Source organism: Trachurus japonicus, chromosome 1 (assembly GCF_045865225.1).
Source record: "Trachurus japonicus isolate A0001 chromosome 1, Traja_1.0".
NCBI classification, from domain to species: Eukaryota; Metazoa; Chordata; class Actinopteri; order Carangiformes; family Carangidae; genus Trachurus; species Trachurus japonicus.
Genome location: NC_140907.1, coordinates 38,917,858 through 38,943,601, shown reverse-complemented (window position 1 = coordinate 38,943,601; position 25,744 = coordinate 38,917,858). Strand labels below are relative to the sequence as shown.

At 41.5% G+C, this 25,744-nt stretch overlaps 1 protein-coding gene across 7 annotated transcripts in view; it reads left to right on the top strand.

Annotated features, from left to right (window-relative positions):
• The window catches only part of LOC146992569 (uncharacterized), a 251,635-nt gene extending 227,965 nt beyond the window's left edge, over window positions 1–23,670 (top strand). For all 7 annotated transcript variants that reach the window (XM_085787863.1, XM_085787874.1, XM_085787854.1 and 4 more), the window contains 7 exons: window positions 6,285–6,458; window positions 13,863–14,036; window positions 16,943–17,116; window positions 18,182–18,355; window positions 20,174–20,347; window positions 21,949–22,153; window positions 23,389–23,670. In XM_085787863.1, the coding sequence (XP_085643989.1) occupies window positions 6,285–6,458; window positions 13,863–14,036; window positions 16,943–17,116; window positions 18,182–18,355; window positions 20,174–20,347; window positions 21,949–22,153; window positions 23,389–23,394 (1,081 nt within the window). In that variant the 3' untranslated portion in view covers window positions 23,395–23,670. The remainder of the gene's footprint in view (window positions 1–6,284; window positions 6,459–13,862; window positions 14,037–16,942; window positions 17,117–18,181; window positions 18,356–20,173; window positions 20,348–21,948; window positions 22,154–23,388) is intronic.
• The last annotated feature ends 2,074 nt before the right edge of the window (window positions 23,671–25,744 follow it).

The window sequence follows — 25,744 nt, the reverse complement described above, 5'->3', positions numbered from 1 at the left end:
AAGTTCAGACTTAAACTCAGCTCCAGCTCTGTATACAGACCTGTGGAGCTCTTACACTTTTTTTTTTTTTTTACCTTTCACACAGCACAGACACAGTGACAACACACATTATATGAACAATGTAAATTGTGCGTTTATTTAGTAAATATTTTTGTTTGAAGGGGGAAAAAAAGCTAATTTCTCATTTTAAAAAATCTGATGAAGCTTTGAAGTCAATATTCAGCCTCTTTCATCTCACATTTGAGACATTTGGTGAACATAGAATGCCAGAATGACAACATTTATGCTCAAAAAGTGATTTTACAAAATGTAATTTTAGACTTGTTTTCTACACGTATCTATTACTGTATTCATATCCTATTTCAAGCACCAAAACAGTTTGTTCTCATGACTGAAGGAGTGTTTTCACAAGGGATTTGACATTTTTTTATTTCTTTATACAGTGTTCTAGGACAAATTGGCCTCAGTGTACTTATATTTGATAGACAGATGTAGCAATACTCAAGTGTTTTATGTCTAATCTTCCGCTCTGTCTGTATTCAGTTTTAAGCAGTGTATGTGATTTGGTGTTTGCGCTTAGAGTGGGCCACAAACAAAAATCTTGTTTAGGGCCACCAAAATGCTAGGGCCAGCCCTGAGTTGAGACCAGTCATAGTGTTTGTGATGGACAGAAGTTCTATCATTTTAAAATCTATATTTTATCTTCAAATCATAAACTTGATGATGATCAAACTCACAGATCTTCTGCTGCTGATTTGAACATGACAGAAGCTTCATCTGTCTCCAACAAATATTTCACCAAGCTGAAGTCACATTAGTGATGATGATGATGAACGACAGGAGATTTGAGATTTCTGGAAAAACCAAAGATTTCTAAGGTTCCAGTTTATTTCCAGCTGGTTCTTGAGAACAGAACCTGTTGTGTCCATTTTCACTGTTGATTGTTTCATTTGTGGTGTCTGTTCAAACAGATTTACAGGATTTAATGTTCAAAAAGAAATTAGTTTCCTTCCACTGTAGATCTGACATGTGGATGAAATGCTCTGATAGAGCTCAGGGCTCTTTGAGGCCCAATAACAGAAGGACGAAGTCCAACTTCTTATTTAAACACTGATTGTATTGCCTTCTTTCCGTCACGGTGGCTGGTCTATGGTGTTCGGACACATGCATGTGTGGTCAAATAATTAGTGCCCAAACCGAGGTTTCAATAGTAAAAACAACATTTATTAACAACAAATACCTCTTTTGTAGTGGAGGCAGGACACAAAACGACACATCAACACGGTCAAAAACTGTTTGCCTTCGACCAGGAACACCTGGCGCTAATTGTCCTCAGTTTAAATCACCCCCGTGAACCGAAGTGCGTGACGCCACTTCCGGTGCACGGAGGTTACAACAATAAAACCCTGCCACTAACAGAACACCAAAATAAAAGCTAAAATGGCTCCCATATACCAGCCCCTAAATTGCTTCTGGCAGAAGACAGAACAATTTCAAAAACATATATAGGCTACCAGGAGGAGCCATGACATTAAATCAAACAGTCAAAACACACATCTTTCACAGTCTGTGCGGCCCCAATAGCCACGGTGACATCCAGCTCTCCCACAGCTCCATAGTGGCGTAGCCCCAATAGCTACGGTGACGACCGGTGATGAGTTCCAGCTGCTCCGCTGACGACCTGTAGCCCCAATAGCTACGTGACGGCAGGCAACTCCCGCAGCTGTGCTGACGACAACCCACTATGGCCATGGTGACGAGCTCCAGCTGCTCCGCGCTGACGAGTCAAACCGCGGAAAGTAATGGCAAACAAACACTGCATATCTCCAAAATCAGGCAGGTTTCCAGGATGCCAAGTCGCCTACTCATTTTAAAGTAGCAATTGCCGATGACAACCTGTGTCAAAAAGGAAAAAAGGAAGAAGAAAAAAAACAATCGATCACGGACTTCATGAACGATTACCATGGCAACGAACAAAGCTTCGAAGCTTTGATTTTTTTGGGTCAGCCCTAGTTACAACAATAAAACCCTGCCACCAACAGAACACCAAAATAAAAGCTAAATGGCTCCTACACTGATCATTAATCATAACTCATCTGATTGATTATCAATGAATTTATCTACATCTTTTATTCTTTCATCCTCACATGAATAACCTGCTCCACACAGTCCAGAGAGATGCCACTGGTGGAGCTGGACTTTTTGATCAGCTTGTTCAGGCAGTTTTGGTCAGAGGTACGGGCTCTGGTCCCCCAACACACCACACAAAAGAAAAGTGCACTTTCCACAACAGACTGAGAAAGAACAGTCTGCTTTGCCCTTTTTTTGTAGACTCCGGCTGGACCAGTCCATTTTTTTTTATAACATGACACTGACAGGGTTGTGCATGTAGTCTATGTATCAGTCACACCTGGAAATAAATTTATTGTGGATCGAGTCTCTTCATACTACATTGATTAGGCCCTATTGATAACCTACCTTATGGAAAAAAGAGAGAAAGACAGAAAAAAGTGCAATTTGCTCTGAACTGCGTGTGTCCACGATGTGTCATATGAGCCATGTGACGGCTGTTCAGATAAACTGATGACGCAGAAAAACGGGAACGATCAAACAAATACTCATCAAGGAATGATCAAATATTCATAATAATCCTCAGCCGCTGCTTTCATTCAGCAAGCTTCAGAAAAATAGATTAAGAGTAGAAACTCAGGGTTAGTTGAAGAAAACCTGGTTCACAGAGTATGTTACCATCATGGGTGCCGATTTATGTTTTTGCCCGTGGGTGCGCGCGCGTCGGGGGGGGGGTTGGGCGTGTATTATGTATTATAAACCCCCCCCCGACGCGTGCACACCTAAACCGGGCTCTACAAACAAACACTGGTGCGCATATCATGGGACTCATCGCTCATTATTAATAAATAATTGTTGTTGTTATGATGTTTAAGTTCCGTGATTTCTGACTGACTGTGAATGTGTATGTGGGCAGGTAGGGTATGGTTGGATGAGAAACTGAGGGGCTGGGGGGTGTGTGTGTGTGTGTGTGTGTGTGTGTCTGTGTGTCTGTGTGTAGGTGAGTGAGTGAGGTGGAGCAGAGGAAGAAGTGAGAGTTGTCAGATAAGTTTGTGTTATGTTGTTGTAGTTACATCGGCCGGACCCTACAATATCAATAAGAACGTGTGCTTAACATAGACGCAGGGCCGTTGTATAGGGCAGAAAGGTGATGATAACTCTAGGGGCCCAGCGCCCAGTGGGGCCCATAAAAAAACCCCAGTAGTCTAATCTTTGTATGACTGATTTATTCTGCGTAAGACCCTGACTAATACTCATAGTACACTGTAAAAACTCAACATCTTTCCAAGAATATTTGTCTTATTTCTTGTCCAAATGTCTCATTTCTAGTCAAAACTAATCTCTTTCCACTTAAAATAAGACTCATTACCTAAAAATTAACTTGTTTTTAGATCATTTTCACTTAAATTCACAATAAATAGAAAAATCTGCCAGTGAAAGTAAGTATTTAGCTAGCAGCCTAATACTCATAGTAACCGCAGTGAAGTTAGTTTTAAGTTGGATATTTGACAGACATTCGCTCACTCACTCGCTTCTCAATACATTAAAAATCCATATAAAATATAAGATGTGTTCAAATGCAATAAAAACAGGTGTGTGTCATGAGGATCACAAGCCTCCTCTATGAGACACACCTGTTTTTATTGCATTTAAACTTTTTAATATATTTTATACTGTAAATATGAGCATTATAGCTCAATAACTCTCAGGTCATGTGACCTGTTGACTCAAAATCAACACAGGATGGTAGAGCTAACACCTGTTTTTATTGCATTTAAACGAATGTAATATTTTATATGAATTTTTTATGTATTTTATACAGTAAATATGAGCATTATAGCTCAATAACTCCCAGGTCATGTGACCTGTTGACTCAAAATCAACACAGGATGGTAGAGCTAAGCCTCCTCTATGACACAAACCTGTTTTTATTGTATTTGAACACATCTTATATTTTCTATGAATTTTTAATGTATTGAGAAGGAGCGAATGTCTGTCAAATATCCAACTTAAAACTAACTTCACTGCAGTCTCATAGTACACTGTAAAAACTCAACATCTTTCCAAGAATATTTGTCTTATTTCCTGTCCAAATGTCTCATTTCTAGTCAAAACTAATCTCTTTCCACTTAAAATAAGACTCATCACCTAAAAATTAACTTGTTTTTAGATCATTTTCACTTAAATTCACAATAAATAGAAAAATCTGCCAGTGAAAGCATGTTTTTTGTGCTTGTAATAAGGAAGAAAAACTTGCTCCACTATCAGATTTATTCTACTTATTCCAAGTGAAAATCTGCTTGAAAGGAGTAAAAAGTGTCTAAAAACAAGCTACTTTTAATATGATGTGTCTTACTTTAAGTATAATGAGATTTGTTTTGACTAGAAATGCTAAGATACTTGAGTTTTTGCAGTGTAATGCTGCATTAGCATCAAAACAAAGAAGGCTAAATAAAAAACGATAATACATATGTAGTCTAAGAAAAAAAAAAAGGAAAAGTTAGGGGGAGGGGCCCACTTTAGTATTCTTTAAGGGGGCCCAGAATTCCTAGCAACGGCCCTGCATAGACGTCGGACGCTAAATAGCCTCCTTTCGGTGTCGTTAACCGATTGTGTCAGATGCGCCAGGGCGCGCACCTCTGTGCCAGGCTCGCGCTCTGCAGCGGTTTGTGTTATTCATCACACAGAGTTAGTTATTCATCACAGAGCGCGCGAGAGATTAATACACACATTCACACAGGCTACACACACATACGGGCTACACATGATACACAGACACACAGCTGAGGGGCCGAGGCGCGGCACGGAGAAATGCGCATCTGTTGGCGTGCCCCCATGGGTGTTTAATGTTATCCTCAATGCAAATTACACAAACTTTGAATTTGCTTTGTTGGAAAAAATATATATCCTACATGCCTATGATTGTTACTTTTGCAGCTATCTGTAGGAATGAAAGAAAGACAAATAAAATGTGAGTTTATCTTGTTCTGGCTGCTGGAAGGTGAATGATTAACCTGCAAAGTGATAAAAAGGAAGAGGATAGTTCAGATCTGAGAGAACGTCAGCGGTGACGTGTTGCCTGATATTTGATGTGCGACTCAGGGTTTCTTCAAATAGCCTAAACCTGCCAGAGAGCAGGTTAGGCTCACTGAGTCAGTTACCATGGTGACTGAGACAGAGTTTAAATTACCTCTCAATCTGGAACAGAAAACCCAGAGTTTTCCTCATCTCAGGATTCACTTACTCTGAGTTTCTGGAATACCTCTCTGATCAATGTGGCTGCACAACATGAGTTTGTATGGATGGAGCCACAGGTGGAGCTGACAGGTGAAGAGGCGGAGTCACTGCGTCTGTGTTGAAGCAGCAACAGCTTCTCATGAATATTAATGAGCTGTTTTCTCTCCAAGGCCCCGTCCAGACGAATACGCGGCTTCACTGAATCCGATCTTTTTTTTCTAATCGTTTTGAAAAAAATCTCCGTAAACACGGCATCATTTTCAGAAATATCTGCGTCCACACGGATCCAGTGAAAACGACCCAAAACACTGTAGTACATAGGCCAGGCCTGTGTGGAGCGGGTGGAGCGTGTGTGGCGCTGTAGCGCTGCCACACACATAAACACTTAAGACAGAGAAGAAGACGGGAAGTCCCCGCTGAAATTCAATAGAAGAAGAAGTCCCCCGCTGTATTCAAACTCAAACATGGGATTAAATGTTGACAGGGAGTCGTGTCAGAGTAAATATGACCATCAGTGATGATTAAACAGGCATCGCGCCTGTTTAATCATCACTGATGGTCATATTTACTCTGACACGTGTGTGTGTCTCAGGTTACAGGTAGAGCGGCGGGGGGCATGACATCATCGTTTCAGAAAAAGTCCGTATTGGCCGTCCAGACGAAAACGCTGGGGCAGCGTTTTCAAATTTTCCCACTCTGGGACCCATTTTCAAAAAATACCGTTTTCACCCCCTGAAAACGCCATATTCATGTGGACGATCCGGTAAAGTATTTATCCGGATTTTTAAAAAACGGATTTGTGTGGACGGGGCCCAAGTAACTGTTTAACCTGCTTCCTGTTGCTTCAGCTGTTGGGACTTTAATTTTCGAATTATTGTTCTTTCTGAAGCTTCTTCAGCTCTTAACAGATGATGAGACATTGAACACTGTCAACAAGGAGCTTTGTCCTCAACTCACTGCTTTTATTCTTTATTCAGATTGGAGAACTGCAGTTTGTCAGAGACCAGCTGTTCTTCTCTGGGCTCAGCTCTGAAGTCCAACCCCTCCCACCTGAGACACCTGGACCTGGGCAACAACAAGCTGCAGGATTCAGGAGTGAAGGATCTGAGTGGTTTTCTGGAGAGTCCAGACTGTAGACTGGAGACTCTGAGGTCAGTTCACTGACTGTTACTGTTGTAGATCTGCAACTGAACCTGATTGATCTTCACTCAGAACTTGAATCATTGACTTTGATGTCATGAATTAAGGACGTCAGAGGTGGCAAAAGTACTCATATTTTGTACTTAAGTAGAAGTACAGATACATGTGTAAAAAAATGCTCTGATAAAAGTAGAAGTACTGATTCAACTCCTTTACTCAAGTAAAAGTAAGAAAGTACAGTAAAAGTAAAAAGTAAAAATGATTTTTTGCAGTAAATGAAACCTACATCATTTGATAATTTTGTTAAACAAAAAAAGTTCAGACAGAATAATCAAGATTGAACTGACCAGATGTTTCCCAACGTTCGGCCCGCCACAGACTCTCACAAAATAATAATAATAAGAAGAAAAATTTAAACAGCGTTTCATCACCTCTCATCTCTGCCAGTCAGTCCACCTGCCGTCTCTCTCGCGTGCGGTCGCACCCATAGGTCGCACCGCATGTACGCGCCGCACACACACACACACGGGCACATGGACAGGTTGCGCTTTGCCGCTCGTAAATGGTAAATGCGCTATATCGCGCTGATTGTAGCCTACAGTGCTCCCCGTCGGAGGGTCCGACCACCATCGCTTCCTTCCTCCATGCAAGCTGGCTCCATGTCGCTGCTACAGTAGGCTACAAGTTGGTAACTCTGTTCTCTCTCTACCGCCCCCCTCCCTCCTCCCTCCCTCTTCTTCTCCCTCTTTCCCTCTCTAGTTCGTCACGTCTTTTACCGGTGCTTTTACGTCGTGTCAAAAAAAAAGTAACGAGCTTGTGTTTACAATGTAAGGAGTAGAAAGTAGGTATTTTTGCGTATAAATGTAGGGAGTAAAAGTAAAAAGTCGTCAGAAAAATAAATACTCAAGTACAGATACCTGAAAAATCTACTTAAGTACAGTAACGAAGTATTTGTACTTCGTTACTTGCCACCTCTGAAGGACGTTTGAAATAGTTGTCTCATGTTTCCAGTTGTTCTTCTCTCTCACTGACAATGATTCTTCACTTTCAGCTCATTTCACTCAGTCCTCATCAATAATGTCTGTTCACTTCACTTCAACCTCCAGGGGGCGCTGTCACAAACACATGTTAGACTGCTCTGTAGTGTTAGACCAGTCTTCATTTTGTTCACAGAGATGATCTGAATCTGATCTTAAAGTCAGAGCGTTTGACTTAGATAAAGACTGACTGGTCTGAAGCCATCACATCAGATGTGGGTGGGTGGGGTTTGTCAACAGGTTTGTGTTCAGTTGAATGTGTGTAGTTGTAGTTTCCTGAGACCAGGACCAGAGGTGGGTAGAGTAGCCACAACATTTACTCAAGTAAGAGTATTGTTACTTTATAATAATATTACTCAAGTAAGAGTAAAAAGTAGTCATCCAATTATTTACTTGAGTAAGAGTAAGAAAGTACTTGGTGAAAAAACTACTGCTGAGTAACCTTTTATTTGTTAAATAATCAGCGCATGAACATAATCAACTACACAAAAATATAAAACAGCAAAGAACAAGATCAGATATTGTCAAAGAACAACACTTAACAACCGAGACAAGAAATGAAATCTTTACAAAGTAACAAAGTAAAGCAAAGTCAACCACAATAACTTACATATGCATACAGACGTCTATGAACTGTCATAAACTCTTTGTGTGTGTTACCCTAAACAAACAGATTGCGCATTGGATCGATAGAAAGTAGCGAGTAGCAAGCAGAATGTAGCTCAATGTAACGGAGTAAAAGTACCGCTTCTTCTTCACAATTATACTCAAGTAAAAGTAAAACGTACGCTGCATTAAAACTACTCTTACAAGTACAGTTTATCCAAAAAGTTACCCAAGTAAATGTAACAGAGTAAATGTAGCATGTTTCTACCCACCTCTGACCAGGACCAAGAATTAATGTTGTACTTCTTTTATTCTTTATTCAGATTGAAGGGCTGCAGTTTGTCAGAGATCAGCTGTTCTTCTCTGGGCTCAGCTCTGAAGTCCAACCCCTCCCACCTGAGACACCTGGACCTGGACGACAACAAGCTGCAGGATTCAGACCTGAAGGATCTGAGTGGTTTTCTGGAGAGTCCAGACTGTAGACTGGAGACTCTGAGGTCAGACTCTGTTTTATTTCTGTGCTCAGATGAATGTGATGTGAAAGTTGTGTTGACACTGAGCTGCAGACATGAGGCTGATATTAGACTGATCCACACTGAGGGTCGTCATGGTGACGTCTGTTTTCTTCTTCTCTGCTTTTAGTCCAGTCTGTTTCTCTTCACATTTCACCTCCACTACAGAAACACCTCTAATGTGTCAGACAATCACTGATCTATAATCAATAGCTGGTGGCTCCTCCTCCTTCCTGAGGCTCCGTGATGTAGTGAAATATTCAAAGCCAACATGTCATTAGAGCTGGTGTTGCCATGGATCTGCTGGATGGATTCAGTTTGGATCCACAGGGTCCTGACTCCATTGGATTTGATTCAGTCAGAGATATTTCACTGACAGTTTCTATTTGTTTGGATATGAATGAGATTCTCAGAGAACTGAAGCTGTAAATTGTTCCTCTGACCTGCTGCATTGTTACAAACATTAATGTTCACCATTCATTTATTTTATTTTATTTCATCATGTGTAGAATAAAAACCAGTTGGCTCTTTGTTCAGGTGACACCAGCAGCTCTACACCTGAACTCACCTGAACACATCTGGTTGTGTCAGACACAGCAGGGCTGTACGTTAACTTTTTCAGCACATAGCACCAGTGCTACAGAGGCTGACATTTTTTTAGCACAGGACCAGAGAGTTGTAGCACACCCTAAAAATGCCCGCCACCTCTACAGAGGACAATTAATGCAGCTCATCACTTACACAGTAACATCAGCAAGTGTAATTCATATACATAATGTAATACAATTATAGAATAAGAACTCGAAATGTTTTCAGATACAGAAGAAGCATCTTTAAACATCACTTTAAACATCGTTGTTTAAAGTGACTTAAAGCAGATAACAGCGGCACGGCCGTTTCGGCTAATGCTGTGTTCAAGGCAGGCTTTTGAAACCGTAAGTTACAGCTTCAAGTCACAACTACGACTTGGTAGCGTTCCAGGTAACCCGTAGCTCGTGTTTTTACCGTCCTGTTGTCTGTGAAAGTTCCCTATAACGGCCACTCGTAACTTCCGACCCGTGAACTCGTACCAGATCGAACTGGTATGACTTCACAGGAAGGAAAAACACAAAGTACGAGTTTCCTTGAACGCACCATGAGTTAGCAGCCCCCGCCCTTGTCAGGCATCAATTGGTCCTCGTGCTACGTCACCACATTCACGCGCATCCCTTGGCTGCACACACAGCCCTTCATGCCGTTCTCTCCCCTCATTGGATAACACTTGTATCCCACAAGGAAAATTTTCCCCTCGGGTTACAGCAGAGCAGAGTGACGGAGAGACTCGTGTTTAGGCTGAAATACTTCATGTAAGTGATTGCTGACGGAAAATAGGACTATTTAGGACTTATATTAACAAAAACATTCCACTGATATCTGCTTTAAGCATCACTTTAAACAACTCACTTTTACATAACAGGCGTGACATATTTACTAGGGGTGGAACGATTCACAAAATCCACGGTTCAGTTCGGTTCACGGTTTTGTGGTCACGGTTTTTGGTTCGGTTCGGTATACGTTGATCATTGGGAAAATCAATTATGTCTTCAGTTAAAACTGAAAGAATGAGGCAGTCTGACATCTGATAGCTACATCGTTGTGACAGTCTGAGGTTAAAAGTAGGTGAGAATCTGGCTGCAAGGGAGGAGACATTAATAGTTCCAACATGATTTTAATTTATTGGGCAAAGAAAGTTATCTAACAAATGCTAGGAACAATTAGTTATTCACTGAAATATCTATATTAATTGTGGTTCTTACAAAAAATATATCTTATAAAATATAAATGCTAAAATGTCTCTTAAAACTCTGCCCCTTGAATTAGTGCAAACAAAATAATTTAACTTTAGCCTACAACATTTACAACCACATTAGTTACCAGCAACATAAAGTGAAACAGAGGCAGAGGTGTCCTGCCACAGTCTCGTTTGGGCTCTGAACCCCCCTCCCCTCCCCTCTCGTCCTCCCCACGTGCACGTATACATATATGTCGCACTGTACAGCCCTGCACAGGAGTGTTAAACATCAACCTCAGCTTTTATGAGTCCATACTGGATTATTCATGTGAAAAGTGATATTAATGGGTGAACAGACGTTTTTCCTCCAGCCCAAACATCCCATAATAACAAGTTGTGTGTGTGCTGGTTTCAGCTCTTTGAAGAAGTTGGAGCAGGTTCAATGTGTGAAGTCAGTCAGCAGGTTTTTCTGTCTCTGAGCTTCATCAGCTGCTTCATTCAACATGTGTTTCTATCACATGTTTGTTGTCATGGCAACAGAGTTCAGCCTCACATGTTTGTTGTCTTTGAAAACTTGAGCATCATCAGTAAATCTCTGATCAATGTGGCTGCTCAACATGAGTTTGTCTGGATGGAGCCACAGGTGGAGCTGACAGGTGAAGAGGCGGAGTCACTGCGTCTGTGTTGAAGCAGCAGCAGCTTCTCATGAATATTAATGAGCTGTTTTCTCTCTATGTGACTGTTTAACCTGCTTCCTGTTGCTTCAGATGTTGGACTTTGATTTTCTAAACTTGTTCTTTCTGAAGCTTCTTCAGCTCTGAACAGATGATGAGACACTGAACGCTGTCAACAAGGAGCTTTGTCCTCAACTCACTGCTTTTATTCTTTATTCAGATTGGAGAACTGCAGGTTGTCAGAGATCAGCTGTTCTTCTCTGGGCTCAGCTCTGAAGTCCAACCCCTCCCACCTGAGACACCTGTACCTGGGCAACAACAAGCTGCAGGATTCAGACCTGAAGGATCTGAGTGGTTTTCTGGAGAGTCCAGACTGTAGACTGGAGACTCTGAGGTCAGACTCTGTTTTATTTCTGTGCTCAGATGAATGTGATGTGAAAGTTGTGTTGACACTGAGCTGCAGACATGAGGCTGATATTAGACTGATCCACACTGAGGGTTGTCATGGTGATGGCTCTGTGATGTAGTGAAATATTCAAAGCCAACATGTCATTAGAGCTGGTGTTGCCATGGATCTGCTGGATGGATTCAGTTTGGATCCACAGGGTCCTGACTCTATTGGATTTGATTCAGTCAGAGATATTTCACTGACAGTTTCTATTTGTTTGGATATGAATGAGATTCTCAGAGAACTGAAGCTGTAAATTGTTCCTCTGACCTGCTGCATTATTACAAACATTAATGTTCATCATTAATTTATTGTATTTCATCATGTGTAGAATAAAAAGCAGTTGGCTCTTTGTTCAGGTGACACCAGCAGCTCTACACCTGAACTCACCTGAACACGTCTGGTTGTGTCAGACACAGGAGTGTTAAACATCAACCTCAGCTTTTATGAGTCCATACTGGATTATTCAAGTGAAAAGTGATTTTAATGGGTTAACAGATTTTTTTGCCTGCAGCCCAACACCCCAAAATAACAAGTTGTGTGTGCTGGTTTCAGCTCTTTGAAGAAGTTGGAGCAGGTTCAATAGACCACTTTGGCGTAGACGTCACAGTGACGTACTGGTGGCAGAAAAATACCGGAAGTAAGCAACAAATACACGTCCTGACCATAGGTCCTGACATACAGCTCAACTTTAAAAAGCAGCGCAGCTGCTTGGCTGCAGCACGACCCTAAGCTGTGATGATGAGCCACATTAGAGGGTGAATTTTATTTAATTTTCGTAATCACGGTGCAGAACAGTGAGTTTGGAGCTGACGAAAGGAGAGAAAAAAGAGAGTCGTGCCGCGGCGAGACCGGTGAAATGCTGATTAGAGGAGTGATCAGTGGTGACCGCCACGCTGACGGACCCGGTGGAAATTGGGGTGATACAACGACTGCTGAGGAGGAACTATAAAGAACTCAGCTGTGATTTAAACTAGGACCTAAACCGAGTCGAGTAGAGCCGAGCTGTAACTGTGTAGTGGAGAAGCGGCAACACACGCGCGTCCCCTCAGATGGCTCCATCTCTAGGTCACTGGTGTGTGAGTGTGAGAGAAATAAAAGCTCTGACTTGCTTGGGCAGACGTTGTTTGGTGTCACCTGCTGATTTGCACATGTAGGCTACAATATCTAGACCCCGAATATAAGACGACCCGTCCTTTACAACTTTTTTCGACGGAAAAAATACTCTTATCAGTCAGTGTATAAAATATATGTAGATATTGCGTGCATCGTTTAGGGATTTTTATTAAACATTTACTGTTTCATTCAGTGTAAACGTTAACACGTGTACACGTTCACCCTCTTATTCATTTATTTTGACATTCATTCATTCATTTTTACACACATCGGGTCATGAGCGGTGTCCCTAGCAACGGTCTGTGATATATAGCCTAACAACGGTCTGACTAATACAGAAATAACAGACATGGATCCGTTAAATAAACTGTAATATACAGCCATACAAGTAGGCTACAGTTTGCTGGTATACCGTAGTTGATGGACTTGTTGATGATCGTCCACGCAGCGTTTTGTGTCCCTAGGCAGTAGCCTACGTCGGTCCGTAACACACAACACACTCCGTTGCTAATCGTTAAATTAGCCTACTCAGGTATGACAACCTGTTTTCTGTTGACAAAACATTAAAATAATCAGAGAAGGCCTCTGTATGATCCATCTTCCTCTGATTTGATCGCTCTTGATGCCGGCTTTCCACTGTTGACACCAGATCAGCTGTCACGTTCTGCCACCAGTGAAGCCCCGCCCACAACATACGTCATCAATGTTTATAAACATAGAAATGGTCTATGTGTGAAGTCAGCCAGCAGGTTTTTCTGTCTCTGAGCTTCATCAGCTGCTTCATTCAACATGTGAGGCTGAACTCTGTTGCCATGACAACAAACATGTGATAGAAACACATGTTTGTTGTCATGGCAACAGAGTTCAGCCTCACATGTTTGTTGTCATGGCAACAGAGTTCAGCCTCACATGTTTGTTGTCTTTTTAAAACTTGAGCATCGTCAGTAAATCTCTGATCAATGTGGCTGCACAACATGAGTTTGTCTGGATGGAGCCACAGGTGGAGCTGACAGGTGAAGAGGCGGAGTCACTGCGTCTGTGTTGAAGCAGCAGCAGCTTCTCATGAATATTAATGAGCTGTTTTCTCTCTATGTGACTGTTTAACTTGCTTCCTGTTGCTTCAGATGTTTGACTTTCATTTTCTAAACTTGTTCTTTCTGAAGCTTCTTCAGCTCTGAACAGATGATGAGACACTGAACGCTGTCAACAAGGAGCTTTGTCCTCAACTCACTGCTTTTATTCTTTATTCAGATTGGAGAACTGCAGGTTGTCAGAGATCAGCTGTTCTTCTCTGGGCTCAGCTCTGAAGTCCAACCCCTCCCACCTGAGACTCCTGGACCTGACCAACAACAAGCTGCAGGATTCAGGAGTGAAGGATCTGAGTGGTTTTCTGGAGAGTCCAGACTGTAGACTGGAGACTCTGAGGTCAGTTCACTGACTGTTACTGTTGTAGATCTGAGATCTTTGATCCACAACTGAACCTGATTGATCTTCACTCAGAACTTGAATCACTGACTTTGATGTCATGAATGAAGGACGTTTGAAATAGTTGTTGTCTCATGTTTCCAGTTGTTCTTCTCTCTCACTGACAATGATTCTTCAGAGATGATGTGAATCTGATCTTAAAGTCAGAGTGTTTGACTCAGATAAAGACTGACTGGTCTGAAGCCATCACATCAGATGTGGGTGGGTGGGGTTTGTCAACAGGTTTGTGTTCAGTTGAATGTGTGTAGTTTTAGTTTCCTGAGACCAGGACCAGAGGTGGGTAGAGTAGCTAAAACATTTACTTAAGGTTACCTTTATAATAATATAACTCAAGTAAAAGTAAAAAGTAGTCATCCAAATATTTACTTGAGTAAGAGTAAGAAAGTACTTGGTGAAAAAACTACTCCAGTACTGAGTAACTGCTGCTGAGTAACCTGTAATTTGTTAAATAATCAGCACATGAACGTAATCAAATAGCCTACGTAAGTGATAATGTAGCTATAGTTCGGAGGTTGTTACAGAGAAATAAACAGGTTGTATGGAACATGTATGGAAGGGGTTTTCTCCATAACACCCGACCAACTATACATTAACCCGCTTATTACACGGTTTACAAGTGAAGTAATTAATTTGAAACATAATGTTGATCAAAATACGACTTTCATCGATTTATAATTGCATCATTTAGAGCAACTGCAAGACAGGTCACTTCCGCTGTTTTGCTGAGCCTCCTCCTGGTCGTGCATTTGAAGCCTTTGATAATCAATCAGTGGATCGATAGATTACCATACACGTGTTACGGTGTGTGTATTGTGTGTAGTCGTATCTGTCACAAACAAGAGATTAACTTTACTGTTTACGGGGTGCGTTTGTCGCGGAGTCGCGGTGCCACTGAGACGAGAGGAGAGCTGTGACACCGGGTCAGAGGCTCTGATCGCAGGTTTGGTTTCCAGCAGTGATGTGGAAGGAGCCTCCACTCTCCTTGTAACAAGTTACAAGTCGTTTATCTAACATCACTAATAGTCCGAAGCTGTTAATGACGATAAAAGGTAAATATCCTGCATAATTTCTCTTTTCTATGCTCCTCTGATCAGAGCGGCGTCCCTAGCAACGGTCTGTTAAACTTGACGATGGTCATTATACAGAAATAACGCAGAACGCAGCGATGGACCAATCAGAGAGCAGCATTCAATAGAGCCGTGTAATAAACAGAAATATAAAACAGCAATGAACAAATTCAGATATTGTCAAAGAACAAAACTTACAGTGACAACTAAGACAAATTAAATCCAGTAACAAAGTAAAGCAAAGTCAGCCACAATAACTTACATATGCATACAGAGGTCTATGAACTGTCATAAACTCTTTGTGTGTGTGTGTGTGTGTGGATTGGATCGATAAAAAGTAGCGAGTAGCCAGCAGAATGTAGCTCAATGTAACGGAGTAAAAGTACCGCTTCTTCTTCACAATTATACTCAAGTTAAAGTAAAAAGTACGCTGCATTAAAACTACTCAAAGTTAATGTAGCGTGTTTCTACCCACCTCTGACCAGGACCAAGAATGAATGTTGTACTTCTTTTATTCTTTATTCAGATTGTTCTACTGCAGTTTGTCAGAGATCAGCTGTTCTTCTCTGGGCTCAGCTCTGAAGTCCAACCCCTCCCACCTGAGAAACCTGGACCTGGGCTGGAACAAGCTGCAGGATTCAGACCTGAAGGATCTGAGTGGTTTTCTGGAGAGTCCAGACTGTAGACTGGAGACTCTGGGGTCAGTTCACTGACTGTTACTGTTGTAGATCTGAGATCTTTGATCCACAACTGAACCTGATTGATCTTCACTCAGAACTTGAATCATTGACTTTGATGTCATGAATGAAGGACGTTTGAAATAGTTGTTGTCTCATGTTTCCAGTTGTTCTTCTCTCACACTGACAATGACTCTTCACTTTCAGCTCATTTCACTCAGTCCTCATCAATAATTGTCTGTTCACTTCACTTCAACCTTCAGAGGGCGTTGTCACAAACACATGTTAGACTGCTCTGTAGTGTTAGACCAGTCTTCATTTTGTTAACAGAGATGATCTGAATCTGATCTTAAAGTCAGAGTGTTTGACTCAGATAAAGACTGACTGGTCTGAAGCCATCACATCAGATGTGGGTGGGTGGGGTTTGTCAACAGGTCTGTGTTCAGTTGAACGTGTGTAGTTTTAGTTGTGGGTAGAGAGTAGCCAAAAATTTTACTCAAGTAAGAGTATTGTTACTTTATAATAATATTACTCAAGTAAAAGTAAAAAATAGTCATCCAAATATTTACTTGAGTAAGAGTAAGAAAATACTTGGTGAAAATACTTCTCCAGTACTGAGGAACTGCTGCTGAGTAACATTTAATTTGTTAAATAATCAGCGCATGAAAGTAAGCAACTACACAAAAATATAAAACAGCAAAGAACAAATTCAGATATTGTCAAAGAACAACACTTAACAACCGAGACAAGAAATGAAATCTTTACAAAGTAACAAAGTAAAGCAAAGTCAGCCACAATAACTTACATATGCATACAGACGTCTATGAACTGTCATAAACTCTTTGTGTGTGTTACCCTAAACAAACAGATTGTGCACTGGATCGATAAAAAGTAGCGGATGTAACGGAGTAAAAGTACCGCTTCTTCTTCACAATTATACTCAAGTAAAAGTAAAACGTACGCTGCATTAAAACTACTCTTACAAGTACAGTTTATCCAAAAAGTTACCCAAGTAAATGTAACGGAGTAAATGTAGCGTGTTTCTACCCACCTCTGACCAGGACCAAGAATTAATGTTGTACTTCTTTTATTCTTTATTCAGATTGAAGAACTGCAGCTTGTCAGAGATCAGCTGTTCTTCTCTGGGCTCAGCTCTGAAGTCCAACCCCTCCCACCTGAGAGAACTGGACCTGGACAACAACAAGCTGCAGGATTCAGACCTGAAGGATCTGAGTGGTTTTCTGGAGAGTCCAGACTGTAGACTGGAGACTCTGAGGTCAGACTCTGTTTTATTTCTGTGCTCAGATGAATGTGATGTGAAAGTTGTGTTGACACTGAGCTGCAGACATGAGGCTGATATTAGACTGATCCACACTGAGGGTCGTCATGGTGACGTCTGTTTTCTTCTTCTGTGCTTTTAGTCCAGTCACTGTTTCTCTTCACATTTCACCTCCACTACAGAAACACCTCTAATGTGTCAGACAATCACTGATCTATAATCAATAGCTGGTGGCTCCTCCTCCTTCCTGAGGCTCTGTGATGTTTGTAGTGAAATATTCAAAGCCAACATGTCATTAGAGCTGGTGTTGCCATGGATCTGCTGGATGGATTCAGTCTGGATCCACAGGGTCCTGACTCCACTGGATTTGATTCAGTCAGAGATATTTCACTGACAGTTTCTATTTGTTTGGATCTGAATGAGATTCTCAGAGAACTGAAGCTGTAAATTGTTCCTCTGACCTGCTGCATTGATACAAACATTAATGTTCATCATTCATTCATTTATTTTATTTTATTTCATCATGTGTAGAATAAAAAGCAGTTGGCTCTTTGTTCAGGTGACACCAGCAGCTCTACACCTGAACTCACCTGAACACATCTGGTTGTGTCAGACACAGGAGTGTTAAACATCAACCTCAGCTTTTATGAGTCCAGGATTATTCAAGTGAAAAGTGATTTTAATGGGTGAACAGATTTTTTTGCCTGCAGCCCAACATCCCATAATAACAAGTTGTGTGTGTGCTGGTTTCAGCTCTTTGAAGAAGTTGGAGCAGGTTCAATGTGTGAAGTCAGTTTGTATGGATGGAGCCACAGGTGGAGCAGGTGAAGAGGCGGAGTCACTGCGTCTGTGTTGAAGCAGCAGCAGCTTCTCATGAATATTAATGAGCTGTTTTCTCTCTATGTGACTGTTTCACCTGCTTCCTGTTGCTTCAGCTGTTGGACTTTGATTTTCTAAACTTGTTCTTTCTGAAGCTTCTTCAGCTCTGAACAGATGATGAGACACTGAACGCTGTCAACAAGGAGCTTTGTCCTCAACTCACTGCTTTTATTCTTCATTCAGATTGTGGAGGTGCAGTTTGTCAGAGATCAGCTGTTCTTCTCTGGGCTCAGCTCTGAAGTCCAACCCCTCCCACCTGAGAGAACTGGACCTGGGCTTCAACAACCTGCAGGATTCAGCAGTGAAGGATCTGAGTGGTTTTCTGGAGAGTCCAGACTGTAGACTGGAGACTCTGGGGTCAGTTCACTGACTGTTACTGTTGTAGATCTGAGATCTTTGATCCACAACTGAACCTGATTGATCTTCACTCAGAACTTGAATCACTGACTGTGATGTCATAAATGAAGGACGTTTGAAATAGTTGTTGTCTCATGTTTCCAGTTGTTCTTCTCTCTCACTGACAATGATTCTTCACTTTCAGCTCATTTCACTCAGTCCAAATCAATAATGTCTGTTCACTTCACTTCAACCTCCAGGGGGCGCTGTCACAAACACATGTTAGACTGCTCTGTAGTGTTAGACCAGTCTTCATTTTGTTCAGAGAGACAATTTGAATCTGATCTTAAAGTCAGAGTGTTTGACTCAGATAAAGACTGACTGGTCTGAAGCATCACATCAGATGTAGGTGGGTGGGGTTAGTCAACAGGTTTGTGTTCAATTGAATGTGTGTAGTTTTAATTTCCTGAGACCAGGACCAGAGGTGGGTAGAGTAGCTAAAACATTTACTTAAGGTTACCTTTATAATAATATAAAAGTAAAAAATAAAAGTAAAAAGTAGTCATCCAAATATTTACTTGAGTGAGAGTAAGAAAGTACTTGGTGAAAAAACTACTCCAGTACTAAGTAACTAACTGCTGCTGAGTAACATTTTATTTGTTAAATAATCAGTGCATCATGAACGTAATCAAATAGCCTACGTAAGGGATAATGTAGCTATAGTTTGGAGGTTGTTACGGAGAAATAAACCAAGACAGGTTGTATGGAACATGTATGGAAGGGGTTTTCTCCATAACACCCGACCAACTATACATTATCCCGCTTATTACACGGTTTACAAGTGAAGTAATTAATTTGAAACATAATGCTGATCAAAATACGACTTTCATCGATTTATAATTGCATCATTTAGCGCAACTGCAAGACTGGTGACGTCCGCTGTTTTGCTGAGCCTCCTCCCGTTCGTGCATTTGAAGCCTTTGATAATCAATCAGTGGATCGATGGATTACCATACACGTGTTACGGTGTGTGTATTGTGTGTAGTCGTATCTGTCATAAACAAGAGATTAACTTTACTGTTTACGGGGCGTGTTTGTCGCGGAGTCCCGGTGCCACCGAGACGAGAGGAGCTGTGACACCGGGTCAGAGGCTCTGATCGCAGGTTTGGTTTCCAGCAGCGGTGTGGAAGGAGCCTCCTCTCTCTCTGTAACAAGTTACCAGTCATTTATCTAACATCAATATTAGTCTGAAGCTGTTTAATGACGGTAAAAATGAAACACAAGGTAAATATCCTGCATAGTTTCTCTTTTCTGTGCTGCGCTGATCAGAGCGGCGTCCCTAGCAACGGTCTGTTATACTTGACGACGGTCATTATTCAGAAATAACGGATCGCAGAACGCAGTGATGGACCAATCAGAGAGCAGCATTCAATAGAGCCGTGTAATAAACAGAAATATAAAACAGCAATTAACAAATTCAGATAAGGTCAAAGAACAAAACTTACAGTAACAACTAAGACAATAAATGAAATGTTTACAAAGTAATAAAGTAAAAGCAAAGTCAGTCACAATAACTTACACATGCTTACAGAGGTCTATGAACTGTGTGTGTGTGTGTGTGTGCGTGTTACCCTGAACAAACAGTTTGCACATTGGATCGATAAAAACTAGTGAGTCTCAAGCAGAATGTAGCTCAACGTAACGGAGTAAAAGTACCGCTTCTTCTTCACAACTAAAAGTACGCTGCATTAAAACTACTCAGAGTAAATGTAGCGTGTGTCTACCGACCTCTGACCAGGTCCAAGAATTAATGTTGTACTTCTTTTATTCTTTATTCAGATTGATCTCCTGCAGTTTGTCAGAGATCAGCTGTTCTTCTCTGGTCTCAGCTCTGAAGTCCAACCCCTCCCACCTGAGACACCTGGACCTGGGCAACACCAACCTGCAGGATTCAGGAGTGAAGGATCTGAGTGGTTTTCTGGAGAGTCCAGACTGTAGACTGGAGACTCTGAGGTCAGTTCACTGACTGTTACTGTTGTAGATCTGAGATCTTTGATCCACAAATGAACCTGATTGATCTTCACTCAGAACTTGAATCATTGACTGTGATGTCATGAATGAAGGACGTTTGAAATAGTTGTTGTCTCATGTTTCCAGTTGTTCTTCTCTCTCACTGACAATGACTCTTCACTTTCAGCTCATTTCACTCAGTCCTCATCAATAATTGTCTGTTCACTTCACTCCAACCTTCAGGGGGCGCTGTCACAAACACATGTCAGACTGCTCTGTAGTGTTAGACCAGTCTTCATTTTGTTCACAGAGATGATCTGAATCTGATCTTAAAGTGAAATTCCGGCGTAAGTGTAAACCATGGTCAAACACACCGTAACACCGAGTTAGACCCCCCCTCGAGAGATCAATTTGCCCGACCGCTACATTCACGAGATCCACCAACTTCAGCAAATACCGCAATATCGCCACACACGGCGCTGTCCGGATCCACTGTCTGACCGCAACCAAAACGCCACCATTTGCCCAAAATAATGCTCAGAACTGCACCAAATGTCATCAATAGTACACACAGGGTCCCAGCACGTAGTACGAGTTGTCAAACATCTGCTAGCTTTGCCTGTTTTCTTTAGCAAGGAGATGCAACTCAACTCACCTACTTCTCCTCCGGGAGCCGCTCGTTGGTGAGGAAGCCCTGACGAGTCGATCACCGAGTGCACCGGAGTTCCGCAGCTCTTAAAAATGCTCATTTGCGCCTATATCGTGGCCAGCACTCGATAATAATAGTTATAAAGTGATATGCAAGATTAAAAAAAAAAAAAAACTCTGATTGTATTTCCATGAGGTAATTGTTGATTGAGCTGCGGAACTCCGGTGCACTCGGTGATCGACTCGTCAGGGCTTCCTCACCAACGAGCGGCTCCCGGAGGAGAAGTAGGTGAGTTGAGTTGCATCTCCTTGCTAAAGAAAACAGGCAAAGCTAGCAGATGTTTGACAACTCGTACTACGTGCTGGGACCCTGTGTGTACTATTGATGACATTTGGTGCAGTTCTGAGCATTATTTTGGGCAAATGGTGGCGTTTTGGTTGCGGTCAGACAGTGGATCCGGACAGCGCCGTGTGTGGCGATATTGCGGTATTTGCTGAAGTTGGTGGATCTCGTGAATGTAGCGGTCGGGCAAATTGATCTCTCGAGGGGGGGTCTAACTCGGTGTTACGGTGTGTTTGACCATGGTTTACACTTACGCCGGAATTTCACTTTAAAGTCAGAGCGTTTGACTCAGATAAAGACTGACTGGTCTGAAGCATCACATCAGATGTGGGTGGGTGGGGTTTGTCCACAGGTTTGTGTTCAGTTGAATCTGTGTAGTTTTAGTTTCCTGAGACCAGGACCAAGAAAGACCTTAGTCCTGGATCAGGACTGGACCTTTAAACTCTGATCCAGTTCAGTCCTGAATAAAAGTGTTGGAGTCAGTGTTTAGTCCAACATGTCTGATCAGATATTGATTCTATATTGACAGACTGTCCTGAGGTCAGCAGCAATTATCTATCAGTTTGACATGAAGAGTTGAATTAATGTTGTACTTCTTTTATTCTTTATTCAGATTGTGGAGGTGCAGTTTGTCAAAGATCAGCTGTTCTTCTCTGGCCTCAGCTCTGAAGTCCAACCCCTCCCACCTGAGATACCTGCACCTGGGCTACAACAACCTGCAGGATTCAGACCTGAAGGATCTGATTGATCTCCAGAAGAGTCCAGACTGTCGACTGGAGACTCTGAGGTCAGTTAAATCTGTGTGTGTGTGTGTGTGTGTGTGTGTGTGTGTGTGTGTGTGTGTGTGTGTGTGTGTGTGTGTGTGTGTGAGAGAGAGAGTGTATGTGTGTGAGTGTGAGAGAGAGATAATAACAACATATCAACAACATTGAATTGTGAAATGGGTTTGACTAAAAGAAAAAATGGTTTTCTCTATACTAGGTAATTATACTATATTGACTGGGTTAAATAGAATTACATTACTAGTAAGAGATTAAAATCATTGACTGAAACTAGACGAAAATATATATTTTATTTATTTACCATTTATTTATTCTGTCTAAAATCAGACTAAAATGCTCAGACTTTTAGTCGACTGAAACTTGAATAGACAAAAAAGGAGCATGAACCTGACTAAAACTAATAAAAACTAAAAGGACAGTTTGACACAAAGACTAAAATTAAAACAGGCTGCCAAAAACAACACTAGTGGGCAGTTTAACTGGTCTCTTTTCTTTTTCTTTTCATCATGTAACTTAGATCCATAACAAGACATGTAAACATATAGACACGTAGAAGTTTGATTAAACTAATTATTTAACGCAGAAACAAGACAAGAACCAAAACCAACAGAGAGTGGAGGCCAAACAGAGTCCTAATGCTCCAGTATCAGGTAAAGGTTTGTGGTGTTAGGACAAAACCAGGAAGTATGAGCTAGATGTCCTGTTGCATCTGTCACTCATATCAGATTCACTAAATACGTTGTTGATCTTTGCTTTAGAATAATGTTAGTCTGCAATAAATATGGAGAAGAATGTCTTTTTGTTTTTATGGCCAAACTACGTTCCAGCAGATGCAGTGGAGAAACTTTAGTGGAAATGATCAACAGAACAGTTTCTCTATGAAATCTCAACAGCCAATCAGATGCTGCGGTCCCACAGATACTTACTAACTTGTATCTGTAACATGAGCTGACAGGTAACAGGAGGAAATCCCTCACTGAAGTGTTGGAGCAGTGATGCTGCAGTAAACGCTGCACGTTTCACTTCAGTTCAATGTTGTTTCAGTCTTTGTTCATATTTCTACACAGTTGCTGCTGCACATTGAAATCAAACACAGCAACACAGAGTGAAAAGGTGTGAAGGTGAAGCTGCAGCTGCTTCCACCTCTCCTCTCTACACAATGTTACAGGAAACAGCAGCACTCTCTCTACAGGCCAATGTCCAGTCACTCAACTACTGACTAACTACCATGTGTGTGTGTGTGTGTGTGTGTGTAGGTGGAGGTGGTAGAGGATTGACAGAGGAACCAGAGGAAGTGGAGGTGACCCCCAGCGCTGCAGTCTGAACTGATCTGAGAATAGCTCCACCGTCACACACAGAGTCCAGTCCACCATCGTCCCTGTGTGTCCTCTGGACCTGACAGAGCATCATCAGTGTCTCTGGACTTAAAGCTCATTAAAATGCTCTGAGGTTCAACTGTGAATCTTCTATTGTTGTGTTCTGTTCTCCCTCCCTGCCTGAGGGGGGCGCTGTCCTTTGCTCTGTTTCCATTGGGCCTTTTTTTCTTGTCACGATTAGAGCACTGGAAAAGAGATAACGACACGCATTGGTTCAATGGAAGCGCCTCCTGATGGCGGAATATGGGTATTGCAAAAGCACCCAAGAACTGACATCTCTGCATTGTTGGTAAATGAGCAAGTGTGGTGTTTTCAATAATTTCTAGATCACCCACGTTAATAGCATCATTGAGGACCCTTTCCAGAACATTAACACATAGGCGAGTAAAAACAAAAAACAAAACAAAAAATAGTTGTCTACATTAATCTTTTAATCTACATTTTGTAATACAGTAAACAAATTATAAGTATAATTTGATATGACCAAGACACCTAAAAACAAAAACACGGCCGTTTTCATCAATTTACAAGAAAGTGGGCAACACACATACATTGGAGTGAATGAGTTTTCTGGGCGCTTTTGCAATGCCCATATCCTGCCACTCGGGGCGCATAAAGCTTACCACGGGACTCAATGGTGGTGTCGTTACTCTCTTTTCCAGTGCTCTAGTCACGATGCAGCCTGATTCACCTGCTGCTGGGAACGGACATGGCTTCACCGAGCTCTCTGCGCCAAACTTTGTCCAGATTGTTGAAGAAACTCATCAATATTTTTCAAACTTGAAATTGGACTCATGCCACAAAAATGTAAAAAAAAAAAAAAAAGTCCTCTTACTCCTCCTTTTTATTCTCTGTACAGATGTTTGAATTGTCCTTGTGTATTTTATTAACTAATCATATTATAGCTTTTTGATATGAAACCCCAACAAAGATAATGCAGAAAAGTAAAAAGTGAATTATAATGGGTCATTTAGTCACTTTGTATGAATAATATGTCGTATTGTAGCTGAAGTCAGTTTTAACTGTGTCATATACTGTTGGCTGCTTTGCTCTGTAGTAATGCATCACATGCAACATATTTCAATGTGTATATATTTCTATTTCTTCATTTCTATTAATTTGTCTTAATCATAATCTTAATGACACTACTACAAATACTGTTTTCTTTTTTACTGCCATTGCTATCTGCTTTCTATAATCTATCTGCTGCAACCCTGTGAATTTCCCCATTGTAGGACAATTATTTTATATATATAATCTTATTACAAGATACAGTCATATCATAGTGTAACACTACAATGATTCATATTGTAAACAACATGATACGTTTCTGACGTGAAAACTTTGTCTGTCATGAAAATATATTGTTAGAACATTAAACTTGTCATGTAGTAACTTACATAGTTCTGTGTCTGAAAATGAAAAAGTCACTTAACTTGTCGAAAAACTGTTGTAAAGTTAAAAAAGTACCGTAATTTAGTAGAATTAGGAAGTAAAAGTCCGTCAGCTTTGTGCTTTAATAAATAGACCTCATTAATATTCATGTCTTTCCCGGGAAAATGACAGTCCGCCAAAACAGCGCTCTATTGAAACTCCCGCCACAGACCTGAGTTTTTTTTTTTTTTTTTTTTTTTTTTTTTTTAGCCACAGACCAAGGGGGCAGTTGTGGGTCTGAGAAGTGAAGCTCACTTCCGCGTTCAAAAAACTGCAATCCCCTCGGATTCCTCTGGGGGCTGGTGTCAGAAGGGAGCATTCCCCATAGACCCCCATGTTAAAATCGCCGATTTTACATCCTCAATAAACATGTTAAAAGCCTGGTGTCAGAACGTTTTTTTTTCTCAATCGATAGTTTCTACCCCCGCACACACTCTGAGGGGGGTGAATTTTTTTTTAACTCTACCGTTTTACTGTTATTAGGTTAAAACTCTGGCCAATTAGGGCGCGGAAACGCTGAGTGACAGGTCCGAGCAGCTCCGGAGACAGGCTGCTTCGAGGCCAGTGGGCGGGTTCTCGGCCGGCCAATCCAACATGGCGCTGTCCAGGCCGCCATATTTGAGTCACAAAAACGACTCCCCAAAACCAATGGGTGACGTCACGGACGCTACGTCCATTCTTTTTACAGTCTATGCCACAGACCTGAGTCTGGGCCGGGTCTAGCAACAAGTGACGCAACATCCGCCCTGATGCGTGTCCAATCAGCAGCGACGCCGCTGTGACGCCGACCAATCAGAGCGCAGCGGCGGGAAACACA